The 25,648-nt window shown below is 40.9% G+C and overlaps 2 protein-coding genes across 2 annotated transcripts in view; one reads left to right on the top strand and one right to left on the bottom strand.

Moving 5' to 3' along the window:
* The window catches only part of LOC142589974 (ribosome biogenesis protein bop1-A), a 166,895-nt gene that overhangs the window by 90,416 nt on the left and 50,831 nt on the right, over window positions 1–25,648 (bottom strand). The window lies entirely within an intron of this gene.
* The window catches only part of LOC142589981 (protein fantom-like), a 53,430-nt gene that overhangs the window by 2,012 nt on the left and 25,770 nt on the right, over window positions 1–25,648 (top strand). Inside the window, exons 5-15 of the mRNA XM_075701759.1 lie at window positions 3,587–3,684; window positions 5,966–6,046; window positions 11,844–11,917; window positions 12,942–13,025; window positions 13,318–13,423; window positions 17,260–17,382; window positions 21,827–21,973; window positions 22,621–22,694; window positions 23,402–23,544; window positions 23,799–23,905; window positions 25,504–25,620. Of these exons, the coding sequence (XP_075557874.1) occupies window positions 3,587–3,684; window positions 5,966–6,046; window positions 11,844–11,917; window positions 12,942–13,025; window positions 13,318–13,423; window positions 17,260–17,382; window positions 21,827–21,973; window positions 22,621–22,694; window positions 23,402–23,544; window positions 23,799–23,905; window positions 25,504–25,620 (1,154 nt within the window). The remainder of the gene's footprint in view (window positions 1–3,586; window positions 3,685–5,965; window positions 6,047–11,843; window positions 11,918–12,941; window positions 13,026–13,317; window positions 13,424–17,259; window positions 17,383–21,826; window positions 21,974–22,620; window positions 22,695–23,401; window positions 23,545–23,798; window positions 23,906–25,503; window positions 25,621–25,648) is intronic.

Here is a 25,648-nt window from a genome sequence, read left to right as displayed (position 1 = left end):
ATTGTAATTTGCTAACTGTGTTATGAGAGGGTCAGTAAAAGCGTGGCAAACAAACTGTTTTGTTTGCATGCGTACGTCACAAATGCACTAGCTGTAGGCAGCTTGAATAATCATGTTCAATTGGTGGCCATGCTCTTTGTAAGACAGAAACCTAAGACTGCCATTTTGCTAACATGTGCAAGAGTCATGTACAGCCTTTGTTAAAAGCTTTAAGGCCACACTGCACATGACCGAAACTGTCGACATACAATAGCTTTTGTTTAAATTTCACAGCTTGAGAGCTCAGACTATAAAGAGCGATAGTGCTCCTCACTCTCCTGGGCTTCAGAGAAGGGAGCCAAAAGTGTGTAGAGAGACACTTCAGAGGGACAGGTGACAGTTTGTGTAGCTTGCACAGTGACACAAAACTTTTGGCAAAGACTGTACCTGTTTCTGCTCCTTTTAGCTCGTAGCAGTGCTTGGAAGATGAGCAGTTTGTTGCACTAAAATCTTCCACAGCCACAGTTAGCAATTTCTGCTTATTCTTTCCATACAGTCAGCTGCATAGGCTTTATACAAAAGCAATTAAAGGATGTGGTGGAATCATAGCTTTGCATATTTATAACCATCTTGAATCTAACAGTTTCTTTTTCTGCAATCAACACAGTTTCAGAAAAGGCTTTTCGTGCGAGACACAGCTACTTGATTTACAACAGATATCCACCTTAACATGAATCACTACTTAGGCTGACTGCTTATTCCTTAACTTTTCCAAAGCGTTTGATCATGTTGCACATTGCTGCCTCATATCGAAATTATGTGCATTAAAATTAGACTCCGGTACAATGTCATGGTTACATAACTTTCTATCTAATCGAGAGCAATTTACCTCTGTTAATGACTTCACTTCCCCCAAATATAATGTTACTTCTGGTATGCCACAAGGAAGCATGCTTGGGCTTCTTCTGTTTCCAATCTACATAGATGATCTGCCTAACAATACATCATCTTGCATACGGATATTTGCCGATGATTGCATAATCTACCATCCGGTAACCAATAGTGATGATCATGTAGCACTCCAATGGGAACTAGAGATAGTGAACCAGTGGTGTACAGGGTGGTCCTTTATGAAAGGGAACACGCGAGCACGTGGCCCGTGCTCTGCGGAGGACGCTTAGAGCGCCAGCAAGTGGCAGCAAGGTGAAGCAAGTCTGCTTGTGGTGTCATCTGTTGGCGGCCAGAATAAGCAGGCATGGCCGATAGGCAAGCGCCTGCTAGAATTAGCTGGAACGCCCCTCTTTCCCCTCCTCGCATGACTGTTGCGCAAGGAGCGGGGCCTTCAGTGCAACGCCTGCTGCTAGCAAACCGTGTTGTATACGCAAGTGCACTGGAAACGTGGAAGCATCAACATACACCCAGTAGTTATTAGGTTCTCCTGGCATACCTATATTAATGCGTAAGCATTCTAGGGCTTCTTCCCTCGGAACTTTGTTCATCCGTTCATCCGTTTTTCTGTCTTTAAAGCGTGACACGATGCACTGCATGCGTAGGTGTACATGAGGTCCTACGGATTTGTATATGAGAATGCCTTATGACTACGTATGACTAATGAGATTTGTGATTTTGCCTATACATAGTGAGTACTGAGAGGTATAAGTGTAATTAAGGTTAATAAAAACTAATAAGATTAGTTATGGTAAAATGGAGTTAAGTGTAATGGCGATTCATTGGGGGTAATTGGGAATGTTGAGGCTAATTAAAATAAATTTATGTTAAATTATTAGACTAATCAAAAGTTACTAAGGTCCAATGAATGGAGCCTAATAAAGAATTAAGGGTACCTTGAGATTAGTTAGACCTAATTAAGTAATCTTAACTATTAATTGCAGATATAAATGTCCTTGTCATAACCTTAAGTAAGGTTAATTAATGAAGTAATTAAGCAAACATAGCCATTATAGAAATAACTAAGCCTGAATAATAAATAACAAAATGAAGTTTATTTACCTAAGCTAAAGTTTCACTTGAGTGCACTTCTCTCCTAAACCACTCCGAATCAGGTTAGGTTTATTCACGCTATGGGGGGAGGGAGTAGCCAGGGCTGTGTACTGCAAGAAAGTATGCAGAAACTCTACTGGAGTTGTCAAAGTATGCATAAGCCTAGCCCCAAATTTAAATTGGCCCAACCCCAAATTTCAACTTGTCCCACTACCAAATTTGAGTTGGCCCACGCTCAAACTTCAAGTTGGCCCACCACTAAGGGAAATAGTAGAGGCTTATTACACTAGAAAAGAAGGATATAAATGTGTAAGCACTCCCTCTCTTGCCTTGTCGGGAAAAGAAATAGCATTTTTGGAAGAATGATTATGATGTTGGTGATTGCAGATGTTTTTGCGACTGGGTGTGCGCGTGCCTATGCTGAATAAGATATGAATGGCTGGTGAATTTCAAATAAACTTCCAGTTGGCAGTCAGTGCTTGTCTGTGGTATTTGTTTCCTTAAGTCCTTGTTCGCGCTGCTTAACCTCAGTTCCAAATTTCTCCAAATTCCAAGTTGGCCAATGTCCAAATCATTAGGTTTTTTTGCACCGGAACTTGTGCAGTGTTCTATCTTCCTTGCGTAAAATGGTTTACTTGTAACGTTTGTGCAACCCCAGCTTGAGTAGGCATCTCCCATTTGGTCTCCGCACCAGCAATTGGAAATCAATTGCAAATCACAAGTGTTGGAAATCATTCAGAATGGGGCAAGTCGTTTCATTACTTATAATTACAGTGCCCAGTCTAGCATAACGCAGATCAAAGCAGAACTATCGTTGGAGTCGTTGAGTACTCACCATGATATTGCATTGCTGTCATTATTCCATAAATTCATTCACTCTGACGGATTATCCCTACCATGCTTGAAACACCACATCTTCACATCATGCAGATTGCACAATAATTTCAGCCATGTCCACGTATATGGAGTGACACAAGCAGTTAACTTTTCACCACTGCCTCACGCTATCCATCTCTGGAACAGCCTTCCAGGTAGCATTGCTTCACTCAGAAATCATGATGTCTTTTGCAGTAATATAGTCAAACGTTTTTCTCCACACTGTGCGTAGGGTTGAGTTAGTACATGGGTACTTATCAATCCCATTGCATTTACGTTTTCAATACATTGGCATGCATTATGCCACATGTTTGTTTTCTGTCTATTTTTTTTTTTCAACGCTACGCAGTGTATAACTTCTCAACACAAATTACCTTGCTGCTTTTATGTAATACTTCTTGCTGTTCTTGCTGTTTTTATGCAATGCTTATCTGTTCAGTCCTTTGCTTTTTTTCTTTCTTTTTTTTTACATCTTTCTGTACATATGTAAACTTCATTGTTTTATGACAATATTTGAATCCCTTTATGCAACTATATCTTTTTACTGATTGTATATTGTGATAAACTGTGCCATATTCCTCCCTCACGCTATGCCTCTTCGTAGGCCTGCGAGGTCTTTCTAAATAAATAAATAAATGAATGTGCACACAATGGTGCTCCCTGTTGAACTGAATGGCAGTGAGTGACATAATAGTTAGAAAATACTCCCCCTCCGTCCCTTCCTTAACAGGACCCCGGCGTCAGATGGTAGAAATGGAGGGGAAAGTAGAAGACCTGGACAACAAGGTTAGGATTCTTGAGAAACAAAACATGCAGCTAAAGGGCAAGGTAAGTCTTATTTCCTTATGGTACATAATTGTGACGCACATACATTGTTTATCTTTTTTAGAGTGCAGCTCTTAGGCGTCTGTTCCAGCAGCGAGCAGTGGCGTTCCCGCTGTAACTCAACGAACGAGCAGAGAGAAAGATGAGAGCAAGTGCGGCACGCAGTGGGGGATGAAAAAAAAAGTGGCGAAAGAGAATAGGCGAGAGGAGGAAAGCGGGAGAGGAGGGTGAAGCAGAACCATGAGGCAGAAAGCGGAGCGCGGCGACGGTGGCTACGAGAGGGTGCCAGAGTAGCACGCGTCGTTTGGGAGGTTTGTTGGCGGTGGCTTCTGTAAATCGCACCCATGCATCACCCACGCACTGGCTCTCGCAATCTCCAGGAGGCAGTGGCACCACACTTCGCTCCGTTTGCAACGTGCTGCACAAGACCAATTGTCCACGCCAGCCAATATATTGCGAAATGAAAATGCATATAGAGTTGCACTCAGATTTCGCATTAGGGAGCGTCGTAACCATCAGTGATTTTTTTTTTTTTGCCGTTTTCCACTGTCTAACCACTCTTAAAAAGTTATTGCTCAGCACAAGACACACCTACATGTATCCAAAATTTCCAAAGTGTTGTCGCCGATTCTATAGCGAAAGAGTCTTATCTAATCAGACTGCACGAATAACACGAATGGTTGTGTACATTCTCGAATATATGCAAGCACCAGCAATTATGCTGGAATCTACAATGAGTTATGTACAAATACACGCCGCATTTGACCTGTAGATAATATTTTGATGACCCGACGACTGTGCTCACCGCTGTTATTCTGCATTGAGTGTTGCTTGTTTTGCTGGACACAAGTTCACCCAATAAAGAGTTGAATTTTTAACTAGCACTATTGGCAATTCTATTCTTCACTGTCACTACAACGTGATAAAAGTAACCCTGTTGTCTTTTTTTTTTAGCAGAATCAGAACTTATTATTATAAGTTGGGTCACATTACAAGTATTTAGTATACAGAAGGAAGTCCCACAGTCAAAGACTTTATTAGGACCTTGTTTTGTAGAAAAATGGCTGGGACCAACTGTTGAGGTCCTGATGAAGATAAATCTCCTTGTTGAAACGTTTGCTTCAGCCTGAGACTTCACTTGTTCGCCCATTGTTAGAACATTTCAAGTCTCCATCTTGACCCTTTCTCTTGCCTATTATCAAGTTTTATAATATTGCATGTGTCATGTACTTTATTGTCAACTGTCTGCAAGCCTGTACACTTGTGTGCTCGGTCCTGCTCTGGCAGAATTTTCAAATAAGCCTCGTTTGTCTTTTGTGTTTTCTGTCCCTAGAATTCTGTACAGCTGCCATTTGGGGGATTGGCTTTCATAATTGATTTTTACATTAATGTAACCTAACAGAGTTCATCAGCTTCATAGTTTTTATGAATAGAATGACTGAAGCTTACAGTAATAGGCTCCAAAACTTTTTGGACAGTTATGGGAGGGTTAAGGTGTAACACTAAAACAGTTTAACCTCATTATAACAAAGTTGCGTCTTACATGAAAATAGCTGCATTATATTTCATATTCGTTATAAGCATATATTTGTGGCATGCTGATATTGGCGAGAAATATGTTGGATTTACTTCGTTAGTATAGCTGATAATTTGTTATATCAAAGTTTGACTGTATATGGTTGCCCAAAATTAAAAAGAAAAGAAAAATGAGACACTGTGCGTCTAGAATAGAATTAGTGCAAATGGATGGTGTTTAGAAGATGTTAACTTATATCAGTTTATGTATAGGAGAAAAATTTCATTCCTGAGTACATGAGGACTTTTAGAAATCGGTGAATGTAGGTGTTCAATTTGTGGAAGGTAAATGCATAGAATGAAATATGGAAAAATGTGTGTTTGTATTAAACTGTTTTTTGCAATACTTGCTGAACTTGGAGAGAACAAGTATGTGTACTCAATATACCTTCATCTCTGAGGCATAGATTCCTTGGTGCACAATAAATAACACTTCTGCGGGCACTGTGAGTGGTTTGAACCTGGACACTTGAAGCGCTGTGAAGGTGTACTTCCTGTGTTTTGGGCAGTGGTGGCAATGTCAGCCTGTCGGATGTAGCACTGAACCAAACGAACAGAATAAAGTATGGGTTATGTTCTATAATTTAGTTGAATTTGTGTACTTGAACCCAAATCAAGCATTAATATCTTGATTCACTGCAGTTATAGGGTGCAGTTATGGGGTGAAGTGGTGTTTTTCTTATATAGTGTCTCCATTCTTCATTTCTAGCTGCAAGTCAGCAGGCAGCTTATTGCTACAGCTACACAATTTCAAGGTCCTTATTCCAGGGTTCAGCCTCGGGTCAACTCTGTGAGTCATTCGTATCTTTGATGCTTGATTTCGATGCCTGTGTAACATCTAACAGGAGAAGTTTTTCAATATGTTTGTTTGCATTTATTAACATGGACTGATAGTGGGACAACTGAGGCACTAAATTGCTATGATAGAGGTTGCAACTTGATTCTAAACTGCAATAGCTGCATATTAGGCCGAGTATTAAAAGATTAAGACCAAGCACAGGTCAACATTTGTCTTTACTACACCTAGCTGCAATGAATTTGCATGCCAGCATGTGTAAAATAGCAGGTGGGAATAGACACTTAAAAGTGGCACAAACATTATGCATTGCAAGAGGTGTTGGGCCGTATTTTTTCTAAATTCACGTATGAGTGCATATTTCATTTTGTAGTGTGTATATCAGTGTCTGACAGATACATTTATCTGTCAATATGCAGTCTAGAGCAAGTTACTAATTTTGATCTAGTTTCTTTTTCCAGGAAGTTTGTCTATTTAAGAATCTGTGTTTGCTAGGTTTGTGAATTTATGTTTAAAATTGATTAAGTAAATCACATGGGAACCATATTCTTGCTTACATTACTGCAATCATTGAAGGTGGCAATGTGAGTGTGGATCTGGTTTCACTGAGGGCTGGTTCTCTTTTTCTTTTAATAAATGCCTTTAAAAAAAAATCCCACCTAGAGTGCCATCATATATAATGGCAACTATGTTGATGACTATCTCCCTCTGCTCAGTTTATGAATGAATTATTATACACACATCAGTGTGAAGTAATGTATGTTATGATGTATTTTTTTAAAATCTGCATCACAATAGTAAGAGTGCAAACAGGGGTATTTGTAGTCTTTGCACTGGAATGACTAGAACAGTGCAAAGTGAAGCAACAAAGCTAGGAAAAAAATTCCAATTAGAAAGTTTCCGGGCGGTTTGCAAAACGTCCAATTAGACAGTTTATAGCTTTCTATCTATTAATTATTAGTTTCTTCAGCTTACTGTGGATTCCCTCAGAACACAAAAAAGTAGCGTGTGACAGACCCATTTGCGTGCTGTGATTGCAACGCTCCCAAACTGTCCGCATACAAATGAACATAGCATATACACGTAGTGCACGCCGATGGCCGTGCTACTGGTGGTGGCCTTGCGCAGAACGCACGGGAGAGAAGCGAGCCGCGCGCCGTAGCACGCCATAGTTTGTTGTGTCGCTGATAGTGCTTCTCCGTCTTATTCGTGTTTTCAGAGCAAAATAGGCAACACCCTTCGCATGTGTGGGATGGCCAAAGCTTCAAGGAATGTCGAAGAAGAATTGTTGCAGGGTGGGGGGCTCAAATACCGGCAAAAACATGCCGGCGATACGGTTCTAATCATTCCCCGCAAAGCCTCATCAGCAGGAGCAACGGTAGCAATGGATCGTCGCTTCGGCGGAAAATTTCTTATTCTCATCCTTTCCTTTGTCGCTTCGGTGTTTTTTTTTTACTCGATCGTAGTTAGACGCGTAAGCGACGAAGTTCGTCTGCAGTGCAGCATGCGGTTTAGAGGCATTTCGCTAAAGTTCGGAATGCCGTTTGCCCCTTATATTGTTTTCCGCTTTACCGCGTTGGGCTAGCTAGGCAGCACGACTGCATGAGCGCATTGTGTTGTACGTTAAAGCTACAGAAGTTTGCAAGAACTGAAATTGTTAGTTTTATGTGGCCAGGTAAATCCTCGCACCAGCTGTCGCACACTTCATTTTTTTATATCTATTTTATGCGTGGCTTCGCACATGTTTAACTGTTGATAGTTGCTTCATGCATAACTCTTGTTGATTCTTTTGAGCTGCGAGGTTTTCACCCTGCCTCGTTTGTAAAGGGTATAATACACGCTGTGTCTTATCGGAATGACACCAAGCAAGTGCTTCTTTAACAGCTTTATTCATTTCGCTTGAGGGCATCTTAGATATTGTGGTTTTTGGGGAAATGTGTTTAGAAAATAGGTAGCTGCGGGCGAGAATTGCTAATAGTTGCTGCATATAGTATTTTTGTTCCATTTTTCGCTGAATAGTTCGCGTCACGTTTGGTAAGTCATCACACCTTAATGCTGTCTGAGCACACTTAACACGCAGAGTGATTTGTTTGTTTCAGAACGTAGTCGCTTCTTGCAAGTGAATTTTGTACTCAATTGAATTATTTCTTATTATGCTTATGCCGCAGAGGACTAAACCCGGCCTTGCCGCCAGCACTCAGCTACTTTGACTGGCGCTGCCCTGCCTTTAAATATATCATGTGGTACCTCCCTCTAGTAACATTAAAAAAAGTACTGAAAAGTTAGTCAGTCTTTAGCTTTGTACATTTCCAAGCAGCTCCCCTGGGGAATTTAAAATTGCAAAAACTGCAGCGCGAACGGCAGTTCATCGGCGGTACAGCACTAACACGCGCTTTTATTATACCATGCGTCTATCAATAAATTCGCAATTACTATTCTTCAGCCAACTTTGACTACACTTATTCGGCGAGGTCACATGTATTCATCGGCAGAAAAATCACAACGGCATATGCAGACATCGCACCGTGCGGATTTGTTTTCTAAGTCTGCACTAACGACGGGTGCTTATTATTGAGTTACAGAAGCAGCATTGCGGCAAGGCTAGAATTAAAAAAAAAAACACGGTCGAGATATCGCATTAGTCAACAAAATTTGTCGGCTAGTTCACATGAGCTCCACTTCGTGTAAATGGAGTTCATGGCGTCTGCGGGACGCACCTGGCACGTATGTCGACCATGTTGTCCCAAAGACCGGTAACATCGTGTTCATACCCGCTCCCACAGAGGTCTGCGTCTCCCCTACAGCTGTCACTGCAGAAGAAGCAGTCTGGCACCCGAACAAAGGACAAATCACAGCCGCGAACTTCAGCCACCCTTGCTGCAAAGCGTTGTTGTCTGCTACTGCTCCCGCACGTACTGTTGGAAGCGCCCGCTAAGTGGCTTTCAATGGCGCCTCTATAGGCGGTGCACGAGGCGTATAGCAGGGCGTGCTGCCACTTAAAAGGCGACAGGGTAGTGACGAAGGCGTCACACACACAGACGTTTACACCAGCGATGTGCTTCGCTCGTGGTGGTTCATGATAGTGATAAGCAGACGCAGTGGCAGCACACCCGGCCAAATGCTATGTTCGTTTGTGTGCGGAACGCTTGGGAGCAGTGCAATCACGACACTCAAGCGGGCATGTCACATGGTGCTTTTTGTATTTCCCGGGCATCCGGAGTAAGTTGGAAGACACTAATACTTAATAGATAGAAAGACATAAAGTGTTTATTCAGACGTTTTGCAAACCGCTCTGCCACTTTCTAATTGGAATTTTTTCCCTAGCTTCGTTGCTTCAGAAGTTGGTTAATTAATCTTGGCTAATTATCTAATTAAGCAAAATACAAAAGATAGCGTGACACACTACATACAAAAGTGAGCAACATGCATTTGGTCGCGCCGTCATCTTAGAGCGCATCGGCATATTTTTAAACTTCGCTAAAGTTAGCTTAAACACCCTGTATATATATGTTAAAAGGAATGATGCAGTCGTGACAGAATCAGGAATGCGATACATTAACTTTGCTTACAACTCGCACTTTAAGGAATGTTTCTGGTGAGGCTATGTTCTAAAAGTTGTTTTATCATTTCCTTTACGTTATAAATATATGACAGAGATTATTTTAGTTCCCTTTCAATATGCCCGATTGAGGAAGGTTTGCATGTGTAGCTGGTAATGTGTGTCCATGTGGTTTCTGTGCCAATTTTATAAATATTTATGCTTTCAGTAAGTTTAGTTGACGTGAACTGGCTGCCACATTCTCATTGTAAATGTTTCGTTTTACAGTGGCATGCAGCATACAGTCAAACTTCTTTATACCAACCTTTAAAAAAAGTCCCTGCGAGTTCGACATGAGTGTGTAAATTGCATGTTGCCATAATTCTTTGAAGCATGTTGCTAAAGGGAGACAAAAAGGTCGCTAAATTACCTCTAAATTTCACTGTAAGGTCATAAAAATTGTTGCTAAAGCTTTGAGTAAGGTTAAGTAAAAGTAAGCATTTTGGAATGCTATAATATTAGCGATCGTGGCATAAATCATTTACCGAAACATCTCATGTTTGTCTAGGGTCCGTGTGAGTGAGAAATAAACAGTGAATTTACCAGAAGTGTGTAATGGCCTTTTACTTACGCAACAATGGACAATGGCTGCTGAAATTCGGCATTTATCTTCAGATTCTGAGGTTACAAATGCAGCACAATTCAAAAGAACATGAGTAATATGATTGTTCCAGCACCATAAAGGCACTTGGTCTACATTATCCTTGCAAATTGTCTAGTTATCAGCACTCCTGAAGGGAAAGCTAAATTCTGAAACACGCACTTGGTCGAATGTTAACATGGTGATAACAATTACGTCACCTTTATGCATGTCAAAGACTGCGCCTCTGCCCCTTGATCTAGCTGAACGCTCCCTGCAGTACTGATTTGTCCAAAAGCCACAAAATAAGGAAGCAGGGTGTTTGCAGTCGCTTGAAAAAGCCCAGGTTATCCTATGTGTATGCCTTTGAACAGTCAATCTATCTTATTATTGCTGCACTTCCTGCCTTCTATATATCACATTAACATTGACTGCAATGGGTTTTGTTAAATTTATTTACTGCTACTCTTGTAAATTTCCACCAGTCGAACATATTTGGTGAGAGTACAGAACACAAAGCGTTAAGACCCATTCAAATCGGTATCGTAAAGAATTAAAAAAAAAAAGCGTGCGAGAACTTTGTAAATCTAGTGAAGCTTTGTAGCACAATGCGCAGACCATCGATGTGAAAGAAACCATTGCTTCATCATGGTCACAGCGGCCACGTGTTGTGCACCCAATTTCGGCTGCTTACATGTAGCTCTTTAATAAAAAAGTGCATTTTGAAAGCAAACAAAATTTCTAACTTCAATGTTGCTAAAATGTCACCAATTGTTCTGTCACATCGCTTAAAAAAGTTGCTGGTCACTAAATAGAAAACTTTATTGCTAAAGAGCCATGAAACTCACTATCTAGCAAAAAAGATAGCTAAAATGGCCACACTGGTTATTTGATGTAGAAAAATTTTAAATATTAAATTTGACCACTTAAAACAGATATGATGACGAAGGTGTTTATTTTAATTTTTCTTTAACGGAACCTTATTTACCCGGAGAGATGCTGATCGGCTGCTTGGAGAACTTTCTAATGCCATAAAATTGCATGTCCACTGTCCCGTGCAAGCACGCCTGTGCACATTATGATGGCTGACATTTGCACATGTCTTTTTAAGGGCTGTGGACGTGGAAAGGCATGGTGTGCTGCTAATGCACACAGCGCATGCCACGGTAGAAGAAAGTGTTTTTATTTTTCTTTCTTCACATTAGGCATGATAGTCATGTGGGAAAGACAATTTAAGATATTTTGGTGCTTTGAGAAGTTCTAGTTATTGGGTGTGGATAAGGTTGTCATTTAATGTAATCATAGTTTCTGCTATGTATTCTTGCTGCAGTCTCACAATGTTAAGGAAATATTCTGTATGAGGGCTGATTTGATTTAATCGAATTGAGTTGCTGCATGCTTTGACTATGTAGAATGCCACCATCTGCCGCATGCATGTTAAAAAGGCAACTAAGTCTTCATTTTCTTGGTGTGCTCCTGAAGCTGGCAAGCAGTTCATAAATGTGATTGAATACACTTTATACTTCTGCTCTGCTTGTATACTGATGCCGTGTGAATGCATGCCTAAGAGAACTGTGGCGGATTTTTCTTTTCTTTCCTCCTTGTTCTTCCAGGGTTTGCGCCGTCCCATTCAAAAGCCTCGTCCATTTGGAAATGAGTCTTCAGTGACTGGTGTTTCCTTGCAGAAGTAAAAACAAATTTGTTGTGTTGCTTTCATTACATACAGTCTACGCTTGTTACAACAAACCCACGTACAACACTTTCGGATATAACAGACCATATTTCAGCCTCTGTTTGTTCTACCTATTTTATTAATGCAACGAAGTTCACTTTTAACAGACCGTGCTGCAATAAACTATCGGCTACAGCAGATGAAATTCAACATTGGGCGTGATCACCACTCAGTATTGCGCACACGAGGGAGCATGGCGGGGCGGAAACGCACCGTCTTCTTTTGCGCACGAGGCATGTGGAGGGGGAGAGAGAGTAATTTTACTCCGGCGGCTGCTGCTTACGGCGCGGCCGCCGTATGCTGGAACCTATCTGCGATGTGGACAAAGTGCGCAGTCACGTGGGCGCCATACCTTGAAAGCGATCTGCGATGTGGACAAAGTGTGCCCAGTGCCGGTAACTTTCGTGTGCGCTGTGCTTTTGACGTTTAGTTCGCATTGAAGCGAGAGACAGTACAAAGGTCAATTCGGTCGCTGCTGCTACCACGCTTATTTTGCTTAATTTGCTATCACAACCGATGCTTCGTCTTTCGAGCGAAACTGCAACTTGTTTTTTTTTTTTTTTTTTTTTTTTTTTTTTTTTACTTTGGACGTTCAGTCACTCACTCTTTGCAATAAGGTTGTTAGACATCCCGACAAAAGCTTCGGAAGTGAGGCATTTCGGATGTTATGGACTTCGGATAAAACGGACATTTTTTTGCCGGATTATCAGGGTCCATTGTAACGAGAGTCGACTGTATATGTAGTTATGCCATTTTTGGACAGCTGTTTTAGCAAATGAATTGTGTGCTTGAAAACTTTAGTAGCTTTTAGGTTGAAACTCAAAATGTCATGTGGCTCACCAGATAATCTGTTCGGTAGGCGGCCTTAAGTATCTGCCAAAACTGCATGCTTAAATTCTAAGGCATGCAACATGCGTAACTTTAGGAGATAAGCAGACTTCACTTCTTTATAGCAGCTGCATTTCTTTGAAATTTTCAGAAAGATGGGAGCTTCTGATTTAGTGCATGCGCCCCCATATGTGGTCAGCCTCATCAAGGAAGCAAAAGAGGAAATTGAGAAACTGTAAGTGTGAACTTTGTGCCAATATATTCTTGGTTTGCTGTTCCAGTGTCCACAAACTTTCCCTTTTTAATTGCCCAGTGGGTGGCTTTACTTACCATGATAAATTGAAGTTCACTTTGTTGTATAGTTTCTACACAGTAAAGTTCATGAAAGTATCTGTTAGGGTGAAGAGCTCAAGTGCCTTTGAAGGTTGCTTATACAAAAATAAAGGGATTAGTAAGGACTGTAAGTATGCTTGACTTCTGTTTTCTTGTACATGCACTGTGACCTGTGGTTGCTCTCGCCCATGCAGGGAAGCAGTCGTGGAATCTCAGCGCTTGCAGTTGGCTGAAGTGGCAGAGCAGGCACGCTTTAGGGAAGCTGAACTTCAAACTGAGTTATCTGAGATGAAGGAACAGGCAAGTCACTGGAACACAACTAAGTTCCCTGCCCTGCTATTTGAATGGTCATTTATTTAGCTCTATGTTTTAGAGAAAGAGTATATTTTGCAGTTTTGTACAAACTTAGTGAAACCTGAAGTACAGTGAAGGTGCTTACCTTATGACATCATGGACTTTATGTGCTTGTCTGCGTAGCTGTTGTTTTTCCTGTGGTATAATGTTTGCTTTCTGTGAGTTGTGCATATGGGCCCAAGTTCAGTTGCAAATATTGAAAGATATCTATAGTGGCTCCACAGCCACCGTAGTCCTCCATAAAGAAAGCAACAAAATCCCAATAAAGAAGGACGTCAGGTAGGGAGATACGATCTCTCCAATGCTATTCACAGCGTGTTTACAGGAGGTATTCAGAGACCTGGATTGGGAAGAATTGGGGATAAGAGTTAATGGAGAATACCTTAGTAACTTGTGATTCGCTGATGATATTGCCTTGCTTAGTAACTCAGGGGACCAATTGCAGTGCATGCTCACTGACCTGGACAGGCATAGCAGAAGGATGGTTTAAACGCTTAACAGTTCTGAGTGCATCCTCTATGCTGATGATACAACGATATTCACTAGTGATAAAGACATTAACAGTCTACTTAGAAAGTTAAACGCCGATGCCACGAATCTTGTGTCTTGGTGTAAAAATAACTTGCTAAACGTAAACCCTGTGAAAACAAAGTTTATGTTATTTCACTCGTCCCAAAATATGCCTACAAGAACCCCTGAACTATACATTGATAACTACGTCATTACCCCATCTAATTTTATTACTTTCCTTGGTGTTACATTAGACCCCCAACTTAAGTATAACATTCACGTAAACTCTGTCACTAAAAAGACTGCTTTCGGCATCCGCGTGCTCATTCGAACAAGACACTGTTTTCAGCAATATTTACTAAAATCACTTTACTACGCTTTCATTAACAGTCACCTTACTTACTGCATTTCATCATGGGGCAACACATATCCTGCACATCTGACAACCCTCATTCACCTTCAGAACCGGGCGGTCCGAATAATTACCCACAGTTCATACATCGCATCAGCAGCGCCCATTTTTCGCACTCTTGAAATTCTATCCTTAACTTGCACATTTCAACTGAAACTGGGTCTTATATTGTATAGAAGTAGAAACAGTGACATTCCAACTGAGTTACTTCCCCCAACGCAACTTTTCAATACAAATAACACGCGGTTTTCTGAAAATAATAATCTCTTGCTTCCTAAAGTCAACACTAACTACGGTAAAATGACAGCCTTCTTTTCCGCAATTTCATGTTGGAATTCACTGCCATCAAATATTAAATCATGCTCTTCATTACACTGTTTCCGGCGGCTTCTAAAACAGTTCTTATGAACAACATACTATACCTGATTATTCGACAAGTGTACATACGTTTATATGTGTGTCTATATATAGGTGTGAATCTATGTATGCGTGTGTTTATACATTTATTACTGTGTAGCCACGTTTTCATTGTTTTTCTCGATTTATGTTCATAGATTATCAGCCGTTTGTAAATTATTTTGTTGCACTGTTTGATTGCGCACTTTTGTTCATAATCATTATACTTCTATTCAATTGCTGTAATGATAGTACCATCATGTGTGCTTCAAGATGGAATTATTCTTGCTAATTTTTGTGTAATCTTCAACTACCCGATGTTTCAGTAATTACTTCTAATGTTGATTATATTTTCACGCTGTTCTTACCCTCGTTGCTAATCCTATATTACAGATTTTGTACATGTAACAGGAGGTCCCCCTGACAGTTTTACTTTGGGACCTCCTTCTGTATTACATTTTCTTTGTAATTGTATTGTGTAATAATAATAACAACTCTAATAATAATAATAAAAAAAATTAATCTGCCGAAAACTAAAGTAATGTTTAACGGTTTCGGAAGAGAACAGCAGTTTACGATAGGTAGCGAGGCACTGGAAGTGGTAAGGGAATACATCTACTTAGGACAGGTAGTGACTGCGGATCCGGATCATGAGAGAGAAATAATCAGGATAAGAATGGGCTGGGGTGCGTTTGGCAGGCATTCTCAGATCATGAACAGCAGGTTGCCATTATCCTTCAAGAGGAAAGTGTATAACATCTGTTTCTTACCAGTACTCACCTACGGTGCAGAAACCTGGAGGCCTACGAAAAGGGTTCTACTTAAATTGAGGACGATGCAACAAGCTATAGAAAGAACAATGATGTGTGAAGCGTTAAAGGGGGGGGATAAGAAGAGAGCAGATTGGGTGAGGGAACAAACACGATTTAATGACATCTTAGTTGAAATCAAGAAAAAGAAATGGAAGCAGGACATGTTATGAGGAGGGAAGATAACTGGTGGTCATTAAGGGTTACGGACTGGATTCCAAGAGAATGGAAGCATAGCAGGGGGTGGCAGAAAGTTAGGTGGATGGATGAGATTAAGAAGTTTGCAGGGACAGCATGGCCACAATTAGCACATGACCGGGGTAGCTGGAGAAGTATGGTAGAGGCCTTTGCCCTGCAGTGGGCGTAGCCAGGCTGCTGCTGCTGCTGATGATGATTATGATGATAGTTCATTGTGGACATTGTAATATAATTAATAATGCAAGTCTATTGTTATAAAGTTAAACCTCGATATAACAAACTTCAATATCATAAAATTCTTGATGTAACGAAGTATTTAACTGTGCATCAACCTCTCGTCCATAGAACACCGCGTATATAGAACCTCAATATAACGAAGTGTTTCGCATGCGATTTCAATATAACGAAATTTCACTGCCACCACAAACTAATACCGAGACAATAAACGGAAACTTCTGCGGATGCAGATGGTCAAAGGATTGAATCACAAGTGGCTGTTCGCAAACGCACCTCTCAAATCACACGCGGCATGACAAGAGCAATCGCCGAAGTGGAGCCGCATCATGTTCCCATGAAGTCCAACTGCGATGATATCCTATCGCGCTCCACGCACTGTGTGCTTTAGGTGCGAGTGAAAGCGTGCGAGGGTGAGACGAGAAAGATGGTGGCTTCACGAGTGCCGCCTTCCCATGCTAGCAAAGGGAAAGAGGGGAGGGGAGTAGCTCACGGTAACGCGATCAAGTGTGCACGAGGGAGCGGGCAGAGTGGGGGGCAAGTTGGCACACGTCTCAGTTTCTGGCGCACGTTTTGGCCATGTCTGCGCATGGCTGTAAGCGCAACAGAGCGAATGCGCAGCCGCGCACCCTGCTTTAGAGGTAATCTGCCGCGTGTACAAAGAGTGGGCGTGTAGAAACGGCGTGGCATCATGTAAGCTATCTTTCCGCGCGTTTAGTATTGGAGGTTGCATAATCTCGAGTTTCGGTGACCTGTTGGAGCGAAAGGCAGATGAAGCATTCTCTGCCACTGACGCTTTTCATGATAGCATCGTTCCAGTGCGGGCAACGCTATCAGCTGTTTGGGTAGATTGCGGGCGAAAGCGTGGCTGGCTTCGCTTAATTCGTACTACCGATGTGAAGATATCGTTAGTGTGGCATGATACCATGTCATTCGTCGTCGACTCCTAAATTCATCAGAAGTTATTGTTTTCTCATTCAAATTTGCCTTTTTGGGTTGTCCAATAATTTGGAAAATTCTGAAGCCCCTTTTTATGTAAGAAAAATAGATAAAAGGTTGAATTTTAATACAACGAAATTTAAATATAACGAAGCAAAATGCCAATTTTACTGACTTCGTTATAGCGAGGTTTAACTGTATTAGGTTTCAGTGTTTTAGTTTATAATTTTCTGCTTTTCTGTTGCTCATTATTGTGCTATGTTGCATTCTAAATATACATTTAGGTGAATCAGGGTCAAGTTCGCTACATTCAGGGAAATGTAGATATCTTAAGTCTGCGACGAGATGCAGAACACTATGCCCTCCGAGAATCAACCTTCAAGTCTGAGCTTGAAGCTCTAGACAAGGTGAGTGTTTTTGTTCTCCTGGCTTCACTGTCTGCAACGCCAATTTTACCTATAAGTCTCAAGTTGTGATGGGTCATCCAACTCAGCATCCCCCAGCTTTACTTTTTCGTATTGAAATGGTAGCAATTGTAATATAATGCCAGGGCAATGAAGCAATATAAAGTGCAAGGTATCTGCTTCTATGTTACTGTGAATAAGGGTGATCTGTGATATATTATTATTATAAGGGCGAACTGGTTTTTGGCCAAATATGCTACCCTTTATTGGAAAAATTGAAGTTGCATCCAAGAACAATACAGTAGGTTTCTTTTAAAATGACCTTGAAGGGATCATGCAAATCTGTTAACCTTACTAAAAGCTTGTCTTATGGGGCCCTGAAACACTTTTTGAACATAGTAAGAAAATGTTACCGATCTGTAGAAGAGGCACCTGTGAACATGCGAGCCAGTTATTACTCCGCTGCATGCAGGGTGTTGAACCAGAATTCTTTTGGGTTCAATCCTTTTAGGTTCGGTTCTGGGTTCGGTTCCTGAGCACCATTCTGTTCCTGTTCTAACTGATTCAAGCGGGTTTGTAGCAAAAAAAAAAAAAAGAATGAGTTTTTTTTGTTTTGTTCTACTCTTCTCTGCGTTTTCGTTTCCCTGTCACGTTGGTATAAAAACAAATTCACAACGTAGGTTTCTTTTTGTAAATGTTGTGACTTCGCCAACTTAACTGTACAATCCAGTGCAAAATGTTTTTCATGGGAGGCCAACAGTTACAACACTAGCTGAAGCAAAATAAAAGGTTCGCAGGGGCACTTAAGGCTGCTTACGTGTGTGAATGTGAAAGCATTACTCTTTGTGGTCGCAAGTTTATTTTTAATAATTTATTTTACTTCATTAATATGATTAAATTGAATTTTATTCTTGACTCATAAACCTGCAGTTACATACTACGCAGTTGTTTTCTTGAGGAAAACAACAATGGCTTTACGTAGCCGCTGCAGTGCTGCCTTGTGCTGCATTCCCCTCGCCGACCAGTGACGGTCCGTACCTAGTCTCCAAATAATGCATCCTCACTGCAATCTTCTGGCAGGCGGGCATGTAGCCTCCTGGCTACAACTCGTTACAATATACACACTCTTGTTACTCTTGTTACTACACTCTCGTTACAATATACACACACGTGTAAGCAAGTAAAGGAAAGTTATTAGTCAGCGTCTAAAAAAAAAAAAAAGAGTTTTTCCTTTGTTGATGTCTTTTGCGCTGCTTTACCATTCCTAACATCGAACGAACTAGCCCAGGCTTCCATCCTGCTAAAATAGTAGCCATAATATTTGTGCCTTCTGAAGAGATCATCATTGTGATTCTATAGAAATTATTTACACTGGTAAACATTCTTTATTTGCAATTGCCATGCTATTTATAATGATGCAACTTGTGCTTTCCATGTGAAGCCAAGCTCAGCAACCTAGTAGTCAGCTTGCTATTAATCCCACTGATGTGTACGATGCTGCACACTTCATGCACATTTTCATTATTTTGGTGAATGCTTGATATTATGCAGCAGTTTGCATATTGTCTACTATGGTATCTTTTTGTTAACTCTTGTAGTTTTTGTGAATTTGGTTCATTGCAATAATTGCATCAGTTTCTCTGAGGGGCTTACTCACTGTGGCACTTGACCAACTTTGATGAAATTAATTAGCTTGATTCCGAAGATAGCTAGCGCAGAAGTCTTGGAAGTGCATTCCTTAATTAACCCATGATGTTTGGTGCTTACTATGTCACTGTATGTATTTTTACCTATCTTTTGTCTGGCCTAAGAAACGTCGGTGTAGTTGTTTATTGGGTTAGTGCAGAAGTAATTTCCATTTTCAGTCAATGACAAGGAAAATTTATTATTTCTTGATTGAGGCTTCTTAGTCAACGACCACAATTTTTCACGACCTCTTACCAAAGTGTAGAGAGACTAGATTCCACTGCAGTAAAGTTGTAGAGGCTGTGAGTTGAACAACTTAAAAATGTTGTACTCAAGAACTTTCACTTCAGTGTTCTTGTTGACTGCAGGGATGTGCTGCAGAGCTTAAAATAAGGGATGATCAAATAGCACAGCCTAGGGAGTATGGCAGGCAAATCAGATCCTCCCATCCCAGATTTTAAAAAAGTTTGACACACTATTTAGCCAATATGCAGTCATGTTTGTCGTTCAAAAGGCTGTGCGTGATCATATGTTGCCCGTTTTTTTTTTCTTTTTTTCCTTTCTTTAAAAAAAATCTAATTTCGTCACAGAGGTGCTGCAGTAAGTTGTAGTAAGCAGGAGTGAATGTGGGGTCTCATGACAGAATCTCTATCAGCACTGCACCTTCTGCATCCTACCAAACACTTCTTTAGGGCATTTGTAGTCCTGGCTTTGATTCTGACAGTTTCCCACTCAGTCTACTGGTAGTTGCAATCAAGTGTACATAGACCCCACTTATCTTTTGTCACTCTCAAATCAAGCCACACAGTTAAGCTCTTTGTTGATTCTTGCTGTGTAGACAGTTTTCAGTTTACCCAGCATATAAGGGTGGTTACCTTCCCTTTTGTGTGCAGACATCCAGCTATAATGGAATGTTAACACCCAAGTGCAGTTGCCATGTTTTGTATGGTCAGTCATTGGTTTGGCTCTACTACTTGCAGCAAGCCACCTAAATAAATTTCAGTTGGGTGTGTGAAATGACGTTTGTTATATTACAGTCGTCACAATAAAAATGTTAGAACCAGTTTTGTAGCCTTTTATTTGATAAATTGTTCAACTTTTGGTATAAATGATAATGGGATTGCACTGTTCTCAGGCAAATAAACATCAGCCAAGGAATGGTGTTATCAGGTAACTCATTTTTAACTGGAAGCTGGGAAGCCATCTTTGCAAATACAAGGATTATCAACTGCTAGCAAGATTCACTGTGGTGGCCTCCTACACAGATGCCACCAAAGGATGGTTCTTCTAATGCAGAAAAATTTATGCAGAATTTTGTTAAGAATGGAAATGGCCTTAGCACCGTCCCAATACATAGCTTTTGAGCCTCCACCCTGAGCTGACAAAGAAGAGAAATGCATGAAAGAGCACTGCATCAGTACTTGAAAATTAGTATAAGCTTAGCATTAATAATTGCTACTTTTACTGCCTAAGCTTCCTGTGTTTATTTTTGTCTTTGCACACTGTTACTCTGACAATACTTCTCAGCCTTGTATATTATGTTTAGCATCTGCATTTTAATGCACCTATTTTGTTTCAGTTGCAATGACATTGTTGAATACACAATGAGAGCTATGCCTTCATGACCCTTGTCTCACCTGCTGCACAACAGCACTGTTTAGTGCCATTCTGACTTGCTACACATATGGCACGAGTGTGAGTTTCTCTCCTTTTTCTTTTCTTTTTGCTATAGGTGCACTCTTTACTTTGGGCCTTAGCTGTTTTACTGCTTCTTTTTTTCCCCGACTACTCCTCAGCTTATGCCAGTGTTAGTTTCACGAATTGGTTCAGTGGACACTCCATGCTACCTAGGAGCAGCTTTTTGTTGTCGCTTTCTCTCATTTCAGTGTTTGTAAACATGCAATAATGACTGGATGGATGAACCTGCCACACTGGCCATGGCCACGGCTGCCCATCTAATCCTCAGCTGCAGTCGCAATTTTTTTTTTAAATTTTAGTTCAGGGAACGTTTTATGCTGCATAAAAGCTTGTGATCCGTCGTCGTTTTTTTCCTATTCAAAAATAATGAATAGCTCACAAATCTCTTCGTCTGTCAATGTGTGGGCTAGCCTACCACACTGGTTCTCCATGGCTACGCTGTTGTTACAGAGCGACAGAGTACAAAGACATTTTCTCCACCTGCAGTCATAAATATAACTTACACATGTTCTTTGTGTGTGTGTGTGCATGTGTGTGTGTGCATGTGTGCATGTGTGCCTGTGTGCCTGTGTGCGTGTGTGTGTGTGTGTGTGCGTGCGTGCGTGCGTGCGTGCGTGTGTGTGTGTGTGTGTGTGTGTGTGTGTTTAGATGATCTCCCCATAAATGGCACAACAGGTATGAAATGTTCTTGTTTATTGACTGGTTCTGGAGAGGCAGAAAATGCACTGAAAACACAAAATGAGTGTTCGTGTGTGGAGCAGGAATTTTGAAAGGATGAATGCCCCGGAAGTGGCAGTGAAATGGTTGAGCAGCCCCTGAGTAATCACTCAAAGGCTCATCTATGTTTGAGTGCGTTGGTGAGGATTAGAAGCTGGCTTGAAATGTCCCCAATGTCTTTCATTCATAGTGTGTTTGAGGCCGCAGCACAGCCTCATACAGCCAGCAGTTTCGAGTTGCTGTACTTGCATCAAGTTTAATATTCCGCAGCGTTTTTATGTTTCAGTAGAGTGGAAACATTTTTTTACTCCTAGTCTGTTGTATTTTATGTCACTTTTGTTCCTAGAAAATGGAGAGAGTGAGTGCTCACAACAGCAGCTTGTTGGGAGAGGTAGATCAACTGACATCCCAACTGAAAACAGAGCAAGCAAGCAATCTTCAGCTTGAAGAGAAATTGAGGGCTTGCGAAGCTATGCAAAAGACAATTGCAGAGGTAGGGATTTCGACCACGCCTTTCAGCTGTAAAGTTTATAATTGAGCTGTTATTGCCCTTTAGAACTTTCTTTCTCTTTATTTCTGCTTTTTTACTCTGTGCCACTGAGTTTATGAATATTATGTGTAATGTTGATTGTTTGTCATAACAGCCAATAGTAGGCATCAATTAGATGTCTGCCCATAGAAAGTGACATCATAATCTCACTTTCTATAACATCATAATGTTAAAACATTGCTGTGTCAAAAGTGTACCATTTATATACTAATGCCCTCAGTATACAGACCACTCATTACATGATGCAGCAAGAAGACTCTCTTGGGTAATGCATGTATGAGCCATAATAAAAAGCCAGTGGTTGTCTGTTCAAGTTTTCAGCCACACGCGCTGTTGAGAATTTTCTAGTTTTTACTTCTAGATTTTATGGCAACAAAGAATTACTAAGCTTTGAAAGTACAAATCTTGTTTTGTGCTGCCTAGTGAATTATTGCCATAATATTTGTCCCATCCTGTATCACCTTCATTCTTGTGATTAATTTGTAAATTATTGGCCCCCAAAAGTTCTGAAAACCATGAAGCATACTTGATTAAATTAAAGCTAATTGAATGTGACTCACTGCATTTAAAATTGCTCTTTTTCCCACCAGCTTGAACAAAGGCTTGCTGATCTTCAACAAGAGAATGATATATTGAAAACTGCTAATGAACAGCTTCTCAACAGGTAGGGAAATTAAAACTTTTAAGAGCTTCTTTGTTGATTTCCATCAGCTTCCTAGTCCAATAATGCTTACGCTAGTGTATAATTGTCCGGTAAATATTCTGACTATTGAACTTGAGATTTGAAAACTGTAGAAGGAATCACTTGATTGCTAAAACCATCATTCCTACAGTTGCTTTGTGGACAATAATGAAAGTTGTTCTTGCAAATAATTTTTATGTGTGAACAACAATACATGTCTAGTTGTTGGTGTCTCATTCATTAAAAAGGTCATTGCAAATAGTTTACATTTTGTCATAGCTTCGTGTAGTCTTGTAATGCAGTAAAAAAAAAAAAGAGCTAACTGTATTTAACTTGCATTACATAAATTGGGCAGGTGTGAGAGAAAATGCATGGAGATGTGTCTCTTGATCGATAGGAATATGATATCTTTAAATTCATTTATAGATTTCAAGGTTTGTGCAGAGAATTTATTGGCCTTTCATGCTCACAAGGGCTTCTACCAAACCAAAGCATTGGTGCACAACTGTCAAAATCATTTAACGGATGCTTTGACATGGTTACGAGAAATTCTATTCAGTGTGTCCACAGTTTGCACATGCTGTTAGTAGACGAGCAAACTGCAGCAGGGGTGGTGGTGTGTGTTCTGTAGGCAGCACAATGTGAGCATTAGAAAGGGTGTTGGCTGCTCTGATTTTTTTTTTTTTCAGCCTTGAAGGGAGTGATGCGGATGAAAATAAGTCGCACGAAGAGGCTGGGGCCCTCAAGTTGCAGATTACACAGCTAGAAGCGATTATCAAGTCTGACAACGATGAAAAAGCAGTTCTCGAAAAAGAGCTAGCAGAAAGAATTGGTAAGCAACTCCAGCAAAACGTAAGATGGCCCAATGTGGTGGGTTTGGTCTGCTGTACTTTGTAGTACATACAGATGTGAAGCTAGCAACCTCTCGCAGTGCCACATACAAAAGGCAATCGGGTCACTTGCTGTGCATAACTTATTATTTCTTTTGCCTGAAACGCTGCTTCTTTACCATAAAATAGAAATTTGTTACATGCTTCTGTATTCAGTGCTCTAAAAAGTTCACTCTATTTGCATAACTGACTGTAGAGCTGTACCGGAGTCTCCAGGAAGAACATGGAAATCTTGAGAAGGCTCATGCAGAGGTAACAGCCAGGCTAGAAAATGTTGAGAAGAACTTGCAGGACCTTCAGAAGGTGAGTTTAAAAATATGCACTGCTCGGCTATTTAGTTCTTGCTTAAGAGTGCGGCGTGGCAAAACTATGTAATAATAGACAGGAAGAATTAAGTCAGTGTGTGTTTAAAATTCAAGCTGGAGAGTTACCTGCAGTTTGTTTGAATATTTAGAATTTATCAGCAGCTTCATTCTGGCAGATCTATGTGAGTGCAAATCAATGTGTGTGTACTGGTAAACAGTACATTTCTTCTGGCAAATCAGCATGTGTGAAATCGATTATCAATCTGCCTGTGTCATGTTTCATACTTGTGAACTAAATGTGCAATAGTTTGGTGCTTCCTAGTGTAATATTTTGTTCTCTCAAGAGTGGCTGCATTGCTGCACTAGACAGTTAAGTGCTTACTGACAAAATATGAATTGAAAACAGACTGAATGCTTAAAGTAGGGCTCTTCTTTTAAAAGCATCAAGTTTTTCAGAGGACATTCTTTAATGTGATAGCATTATAGGCAGACCTCACATACTTTGTAGGTATCTAACAGTGTAACACAGCGTCTCGAAGCACTAGCTGTCATGAGGGAAGAATACAAGAGACTGGCACATGACGCACAAGCCAGATGTTTCAAAGAGTAACTTGGTATGAAAAAGGCATGTGTGCGATGGTGCCCTAACGTTTACAGAGTTTTGGGCTGCTGGGCTGGAAGACAGAGGTTCGATCCCACCATCGATCATGCATTTCTTTATAGCTTTATAGGCAGACTTCATCCGTGGTACTTTGGAGGTATCTAGCCAAAAACTCAGTGTGTGTTGAGCGTACATGAGTGTGTCACAGTGTGCATGAAATCGCAAGTTCATAAGAGAATGAGGTATAGAAACATCACTTTGATGAATGAGAGTGTGCAAGGCCTCCTGTGGCGCACGTGCATGCAGCTACTAAGACGTCGCAATCACAACCTAAGTATGCTATTGCATACTGTTGTGCCTGGCGATCCCCCAGAACAAAGGGTGCTCCACCAGTGACATGCACCTGTCACGGTTGATGTTCATGCCTCATCATTTACTTCGCTTCAAGACAGCAATGTCGCCCTCCTGACCGTCACGAAGAAGTCACTGATGGATGACAGAGTCATTGTCAGGGACTCCCGGGAAAATCAACGGCGGGTTCACGGTTTGCCACGTGGTTGCCTCATATTGTGCCACGTTGGAGACAGGAGCACCACGTTGGAGACAGGTGCACCACGTTGGAGACAAGGGAACGATTCGGCATTTGTGATTGGCCAGTGAATTCTCTCGACGAGGGAAAGGGGAAATAAATGGCATAACAAGTCTATACGGACGGCTGTGAAGAAGAGGCTCGGACATGCGAGGACTCTGGCATGTAGTGTGCTCTGATAGTTGGAGCCGTGCTATAAAACTGAACCATGTACCTTTTTTGAATATAATCCCTTTTTTTTTCATTCTCTTCAACGTCGCTCGGAACCCTTCTCTTTCCCAGCACCTGGCATGGCACCATCCATGGAACCTTTGTTGGCCACACAGAACCCCGACTTTCACAACAATACTGAGAGAATTAGTGGCGCTAAGTTCTGGCCTAATTTACTACGGTTTTCTCTTTTCAGGAGACACATCGCAAGAGTTCGTCAACGGACAGAATCATCCAGCCTGAAAGTTCAGAAAATGCTCTTAGGGCATTGCTAATGAATGGCTTTAGTCCCTCTGGCCCCGCAAATACCAAGGTTAGCATCTGTGACTGGGCTTGTTAAC

This window comes from Dermacentor variabilis, chromosome 1 (genome assembly GCF_050947875.1).
Source record: "Dermacentor variabilis isolate Ectoservices chromosome 1, ASM5094787v1, whole genome shotgun sequence".
In the NCBI taxonomy this organism is placed as follows: Eukaryota; Metazoa; Arthropoda; class Arachnida; order Ixodida; family Ixodidae; genus Dermacentor; species Dermacentor variabilis.
This window is presented reverse-complemented; position numbering and strand designations above follow the sequence as displayed.